Genomic DNA, 7,403 nt, shown 5'->3' on the forward strand with positions numbered 1-7,403 from the left:
GCTGGAGGTAGAGAACGCACACACACACCACACATTATAGTTGAAATAGTGAACCATTCAAAGAATTGTTCCTCTCCCTCTTGCCTTGCAGACCTACTCTTCGATCGTCTATACAGCAGAAAGTTCAGCGTTTCTGGATGGTCTTTCTGTTTCAAAGGTTTGAGTTGTTTGTTGTGATGTCCATGCAGTTATTATCTAATTATCATCATATATTACATGTGTACCCCTTTGGGTTGTATTAGCGCTCAATCATAATGCACAGAGAAAAGCGATCGTTCTGTCAATCACCAAACAACTTTCTGTTTTTGTTCTTGAACAGTAAATGATAAAACAAGGACAACAACAACCACATCATAAAAACTGGAAGCGATTTATCGGTTTGATTGTCGCATGGTGTTCTGTTCCCACCCTGCCCTGGGATTCATGTTAGGGCCACACGATATACACACCATTTGAAAGCATATTGTATAGGATCAGATTATACAATCCCATTTACTCTGTTTGGAGCTTTTTCTGGTTTCATTCCTTACGGCCTGAACACACTCAGCCCAGGTATTTATAAAAGCCATTCAGAGTGAGAGAGTGCTGAGGGTCTAGGATCAGTGGTTTTAGATCATAGATGAATATATTATGGACAGGGACCTGCTCCTAGTTCAGCACTCCTACTCTGAAATGTGTTGATGAATATTGGGTTCCGGGTCTCTCGTGGTCCGAAACAATCATAGCAGAGTGGAGAGCTGCAGGCAGACATGATGCAGAGACCTTGAGCATGAGGACCCTGCTCCAGGGCCCCAGTGGGAGGTGGGGGGTCAGCTACTTTGTCTGCGGCATCTGCCACCTCACTCCAGACCAGGATGCATGGACCCAACCAGGGCTCCGACAAAACCATACTGAAACAGCTGTACAGTGTGTGTGCTGTGTGTCATATCAGGTTTCCTTAAGTGTTTTCCTTTACTCAATTACCTGTTTTAACGTTCTTACAGCATGCTGCCATTACTACCCTGGCCCTCCCTGAGCTGAAATGGGTCCTACAGTAAGACTGACTGCCTGTCTGTCTGTCCGTTCTAGCTACTCAGAGAAGCCCATAGTATATCATAGTATGCTTATCAGCGTCTTCATCTCTCTCTGTTCCTCTCTCTCTCTCGCCCTATGTTCCTCTCTCTCCATTCCTTTCTCTCTCTATGTTCCTCTCTCCTCTCTTTCCTCTCTCTCTCGCTGCTATGGCCTTTCTCATCTCTATTTTCCGTCTCTCTCTCTCTATGTTCTCTCTCTCTCTCTCCTCTCTCTCCTTCTCTCTTTAGTTCCTTCTCTCTCATGTTCCCTCTCTCTCTATGTTCCTCTCTCTCCTCTCCTTGTTCCTCTCTCTCTCTCTCTCTCTATGTCCTTTCTCTCTCATGTCCTCTCATCTCTCTATGTTCCTCCTCTCTCTGTTCCTCTCTCTCTCTCTGTTCCTCTCTCTCTCTCTCCTATGTTCCTTCTCTCTCTAGTTCCTCTCTCTCTCTATCCTCTCTCTCCTCTGTTCCTCTCTCTCTTCTCTCTATGTTCCCGTTTTCTCTCTCTATGTTCCTCTCTCTCTTCTATGTTCCTCTCTCTCTCTCGTTCCTCTCTCTCTCTCTTCATGTCCTTTCTCTCCTCTATGTTCCTCTCTCCTCTCTATACCTCTCTCTCTCCGTGTGCCTCTCCTCCTCTCTCTATTCCTTTCCTCTCATGTTCCTCTCTCTCTCTATGTTTCCTCTCTCTCTCCTGTGTTCCTCTCTCTCTCTCTCTATGTTCCCCCTCTCTCTCTATGGTCCTCTCTCTCTCTGTGTTCCTCTCTCTCTCTCTCTATGTTTCCTTCTCTCTCTATGTTCCTCTCTCCCCTATGTCCTCTCTCTCTCTGTGTTCCTCTCTCTCTCGCCTCTATGTTCCTTCCTCTTCTCAGATGTTTCCTCTCTCCTCTGTTTCCTCTCTCTCTCTCTCTATGTTCCTTTCTCTCTCTATGTCCTCTCTCCTCCATGGTTCTCTCTCTCTATTTCCTCTCTCTCTCTGTGTTCCCTCCTCTCTCCTCTATGTTCCCTTCTCTCTCTATGTTCCCTCTCTCTCTCTGTGTTCCTCTCTCTCTCTGTGTGTTCCTCTCTCTCTCTGTGTCCTCTCCCTCCTCTCTGGTGTGGTCCTCTCTCTCTCTCTATGTTCTCTTTCTCTCCGTTGCTTCCTCTCCTCTCTGTCGTTCTCTCTCTCTTCTCTATGTTCCTTTCTCTGCCTGTGTTCCTCTCTCTCTAGTTCTGCTCTCTCTCTGTGTCCTCTCGCCTCTCTCTATGTCCTTCTCTCTCTATGTTCCTCTCTCTCTTCCTCTTTGTTCCTCTCTCTCTCTGCTGTTCCCTCTCTCTCTGGTTTTCCTCTCTCTCTCTCCTATGTTCCTTTCCTCTCTCTTGTTCCCTCTCTCTCTATGTTCCCTCTTCTCTCTGTCCTCTCTCTCTCTCCTATGTTTCCTTCTCTCTCTCTGTGTTCCCTCTCTCTCTCTCTATGCTCTCCTTTCTCTCTCTGTGTTCCCTCTCTCCTTCTATTCTTCTTCTCTTATGCCCTCTCTCTATGCTCTATGTTCCTCTCTCTCTTTGTTTCCTCTCTCTGCTCTCTATGTTTCCTTCTCTCTATGTCATCTCCCTGACTCTATGTTCCTCTCCTCTCTCTCCTCGGTCCTTTCTTCTCTCTAGGTTCCTTTTCTCGCTACCTGGTGTTCCTCTTCTCGCCTCTCTCTCTCTCTCTCTTGTCTCTCTCCTCTTCTACTCTCTTCTCTTTATCTCTCTCTCTGTCTTCTCTTCCTCTCTCGTCTCTTCTGTTCTCCTCTCTCTCTGTGCCCTCTCTCTCTTCTCTCTCTTCTCTGTTTCTCTCTCTCTCTCTGTTTCTCTCTCTGTTTCTCTCTCTTTTCTCTCTCTCTCTCTCTCTTTCTCTCTCCTCTCTCTATCTCTCTTTGTTTCCTCTCTCTCTCTATTTTCTTTTCTCTCTATCTCTCTTTGTCCTCCTCCCTCTACTCTATGTTCCTCCCTCTCCTCTCTCTCTCTCTCTCTCTCTCTCTCTCTCTCTCCCTTTCTCTCTCCTCTCTCTCTCTCCTCCCTCTCCTGTTCCTCAGCTCTCTCTCATCTCTCTCTCTGTTCCTCTCTCCTGCTTCACTCTCTCTCTGTTCCCTCTCCTCTCTGTTCCACCCTCCCTCTCCTGTTCCTCTCTCTCTCTGTTTCCTCTCTCTGTTTCTCTCTCTGGTTCTCTCTCGTTTTCTCCTCTTTTGCCTCCCTCTCTCTTCCCTCTTCTCTCCTCCCTCTCTTTCCTCTCTCTCCTCTCTCGCTCTCTCTCGTCTCTCGTATCTCTCTTTTCTGTCCCTCTCCTCTATGTTTCTCTCTCTCTCTTCCCTCCTCTCTCTCTTTGTTCCTCTCTCTCTCTATGTTTCCCCTCTCTCTCTCTCTCTCTCTCTCTCTCTCTCTCTCTCCTCTCTCTCCTTCCTCTCTCTCTCTCTCTCTCTCTCTCTTCCTCCTCTCTCTCCTCGCTCTCAATCAATTTTCTTTATGGCATGAACGTAACAATTGTACATATTGCCAAAGCTTACCTTGGATATTTACAATATTAAGATAATAAGAATCAAAATTGTCAATGGGACAACAGTAACAACAATAACCAAGGATCTAAATAACCATACATTGAACAATAACAATAAGCATGCAGTAGAGTACATGTGCAGGTTGATTGGTCTGTCAGACACTGTCCCTCATCTTATGGCAGGCAGCAATGTAGTGCGCTGCCAACCCACAGCTCTCTGCGTCCTCCCCCAACAGGACGGGTAGCCTATTCTCATCAGAGAGGTCTTTGAAACCTTGAATAAGGGTTTCAAATTTGGGGAAATGACACTCTCTAATTGTTTTATATTTTTTACATTTTGTCAGGAAATGCAGCTCCGTCTCAGGTTCTGCTGTGGTGCAGTGGTTGTATAGCCTTTCCTCTACAGGGAGCCAGGTTTTCCTGTGTCTACCCTTCTCAATGGCAAGGTTGTGCTCACTGAGCCTGTACTTTGTCAAGGTTTTTGATCAGTAACCATGGTCAAATAGTTAGCCACGGTGTACTGTCGATATAGGGCCAGATAGCACTGCATTTTGCGTTGTGCTTGTGTTTCCCAATAAGCAATGTAGTTTTGTTTTGACTATGTTGTAATTTGGTTTATTCTGATTGATTGGATGTTCTGGTCCTGAAGTTTCAGTGTGTTAGTAGAACAGGTTTGTGAACTCAGCCCCAGGACCAGCTGGATGAGGGGACTCTTTTCTTTGCTCAGCTCTTGGCATTGCAAGGCGTAGTAATGATATGAGAGGGGGTCACTGTATTTTAGATGTTTCCAAAACTTATTTGCTCTTTTTTGAGTTTTTATTATTAGTGGATATTTGCCTAATTCTGCCCTGCATGCATTGTTTGTAGTTTTCCTCTGGACATGTAGGAGAATCTTACAGAACTCTGRATGCAGGGTTTCAATGGGGTGTTTGTCCCATTTGGTGAAATCTTGTTTTGCAAGTGGACCCCACACCTCGCTGCCATAAAGTGAAATTGTTTCAATGACACATTCAATTAGTTTTAGCCAAATTTGAATAGGTATTTGAATTTGTTTTTTAATGGCGTAGAATGCCCTGCGTGCTTTCTCTCTCAGTTCATTCACTGCCTCATTAAGGTGTCCAGTTGAGCTTATTTTTAAACCTTAGTAATTGTAGTGTGTGCAGTACTCTATATATTGTGTACCAATTGAGAACTTTGGTCTAATTCCCTGAGATCTGGATCTTCTCTGGAAAATCATTATTTTAGTATTTTTGGGGTTTACTGCCAGGGCCCAGGTCTGGCAGTACTGCTCTAGCAGGTCCAGGCTCTGCTGTAGGCCATGTACTGTGGGTGACAGCAGGCATAGGTACTCTGCGAAGAGTAGGCATTTAACCTCTGAATTGTGTAGACTAACACCAGGGGCTGAGGATTTCTCTAGAATAGTGGCCAATTCGTTGATGTAAATATTGAAGAGTGCAGGGCTCAGATTGCAACCCTGGCGAAGGCCCAGCCCCTGGTTAAAGAATTCTGTTATTTTCTTGCCAATTMTAATGCTGCACGTATTGCCAGTATACATTGATTTAAATATGTCATATATTTTACCCCCTACACCACTTTCAATAACTTTGTATAACAGTCCTGTATGCCAAATATAATCAAATGCTTTTTGAAGTCGATAAAGCAAGCGTATATTTTGGTATTATTTTGGTGGACATGTTTATCTATCAGGGTGTGTAAGGTGTAAATATGATCAGTCGTGCGATGTTTTGGTATAAATCCAATTTGGATTTTACTCTCTCTCTCTCTCTTCCTCTCTCTCTTCCTCTCCCTCTCTCTCTTTCTCTCTGTTTCTCTCTCCCTTCTGTTCCTTCTCTTCTCCTGTTCCTCTCTCTTTATTTCTCTCTCTCTCTCCCTCTCTCTCTTCTCTTCTCACTCCTCTTCCTCTTTCCTCTCTCCTCCTCTGTTCCTTTTCTCTCTCTCTTCTCTCTCTCCTCTCTCTCTCTCATGTTCATCTCTCTGTTCCTCTCTCTCTCAATTCAATTCAATTCAATTGCTTTATTGGCATTGGATTAACACCAAGGTACAGTATGCCAAAGCTTATTTTACAAATATAAAAATGACAATCAAAATTCATGACAAACTTACAAACCTCCTAGTAACAACCAAATACCAATGGTCAAAATAAACCATACGATTTGAAACAATAGACAATAAACTATCAGTAGTAGTACATGTGACAGTTCGATTGGTCTGTCCAGACACTGTCCGCTCATCCTATATTTGGGGCAGCAATGTACGCTCGCTGCCAACCCACAGTCTTCTGCGCGTCCTCCCCCAACAAGACGTAAGCCTACTCTTCATCAGAAGGTCTGTTGTAAAACCTTGAATAAGAGTTTCAAATTTTGGGAAATGACACTCTTTAATTGTTTGTATATTGTGCAGTGCACGTCTCCTCTCCTCTTCTCTCTCTCTCTCTCTCTCTCTCTCCTCTGCTCTCTCTCCTCTCGTGTCTTCCTCGTATCACTCTCGTCTCCTCTCTCTCTCTCTCTCTCTCTCTCTCTCTCTCTCTCTGCTTTCATCTGACTCGTCTCACACTCATTCCCCTCTCCCTCAGGTCGTTCCGGCCGTTCTTCTCCCTGCTTCAGACCTCTCAGCCTGCTGGAGTGCAGCTATGGGCTGTCTGGGCTATGCGTCTCGTCTGCACTCAGAACGGTGAGGGAGTGTGTGTGTGTGTGTCATTTACAGTACATGGTATCATTTGGGGAACTATTTCAATAACTTGAAGATAGCTGTAAGATACTGTGCTGTAGGCACATGCATAGTCCTTTGATCACATAGAATGTGTGTGGCCGGAGGAGGTGTTCTCTCACTAGTTTGTCTATATTATTGAGGTGCTTTAAATGCATTGTATATAATGTGTGATTATATTTTATTCCAGGTGTGCAGTACTGCCATATGCTCCAGGTGGAGGGGGCAGTGGAATTCCTGAAGATCTTGTCCTCTGACCTTGACACCCACAGCAACGTCAGAGGGATGGCAGAGAGCATCCTGGGTATGGTGGAGCGCCACCAGACCACCAGCAGTCCCCTGAGAACACAGACAGAAAAGGGACATCATGGGAGTTCATGATGGATCTGTGACCCTTGACCCCTTAGTCACAGGTGGGAGGAGGATTTTTATATTTTTTTCTTAATTGGGTATTAGGAAAGGGTGTGTTTAAATATAAATTGGATATCTGACATCTCTCTTTCTGTGTACAGTCTACTATATGTATTTTATAGTAGTTGCATTGGTGGGAATTAGGAAAATAAATATACATAAATATATTTTTTTAAATGCTCAGAAAGACACTTTTTGACATCAGACTCCTCAATACCTAGCTGTAGAAATAATCTTTCAACAACACCATTCTAAAAGATCACTGGAGTTGTTCTAGAAGTAAGTGACCTGGATAACTGCATAGTTGCTGCTTTTAAAAAGAATAGCAGAGCTATTTTTAGTCGAGATAATTAAAACAACTTTCAAAGAGACTAGAATAATCAGCTCTCCTAATTAAACAGGAATGTAACAACAAACTGTTGTACTGTGTGTTTGGAGTTTAAAATCCTATCTCTGTCACCAGAGGGCTCTGAGGTGCTGCGTTGCTGAGTCTATACCGATTGATGTATATAAACCCTGGATTGCTGATACAACATTTGCGTAACAAGTCACATAATGAGATGCATGAACTCATTCTGTGTGCAATAATAGTGTTTAAGATGATTTTTGAATGACTACATCATCTCTGTGCCCCACGCATACAAATATCTGTAAGGTCCCTCAGTCGAGGAGTGAATTTCAAACACAGATTCAACCACAAA

The 7,403-nt window shown here is 44.1% G+C and overlaps 1 protein-coding gene across 2 annotated transcripts in view; it reads left to right on the forward strand.

Moving 5' to 3' along the window:
- The window catches only part of zyg11l (zyg-11 family member, cell cycle regulator, like), a 53,752-nt gene extending 46,634 nt beyond the window's left edge, over window positions 1–7,118 (forward strand). For both annotated transcript variants that reach the window (XM_023977135.2, XM_070436675.1), the window contains 2 exons: window positions 6,158–6,255; window positions 6,482–7,118. In XM_023977135.2, the coding sequence (XP_023832903.1) occupies window positions 6,158–6,255; window positions 6,482–6,672 (289 nt within the window). In that variant the 3' untranslated portion in view covers window positions 6,673–7,118. The remainder of the gene's footprint in view (window positions 1–6,157; window positions 6,256–6,481) is intronic.
- The last annotated feature ends 285 nt before the right edge of the window (window positions 7,119–7,403 follow it).

The sequence above is a fragment of the Salvelinus sp. IW2-2015 genome, linkage group LG32, assembly GCF_002910315.2.
Source record: "Salvelinus sp. IW2-2015 linkage group LG32, ASM291031v2, whole genome shotgun sequence".
Classification (NCBI taxonomy): Eukaryota; Metazoa; Chordata; class Actinopteri; order Salmoniformes; family Salmonidae; genus Salvelinus; species Salvelinus sp. IW2-2015.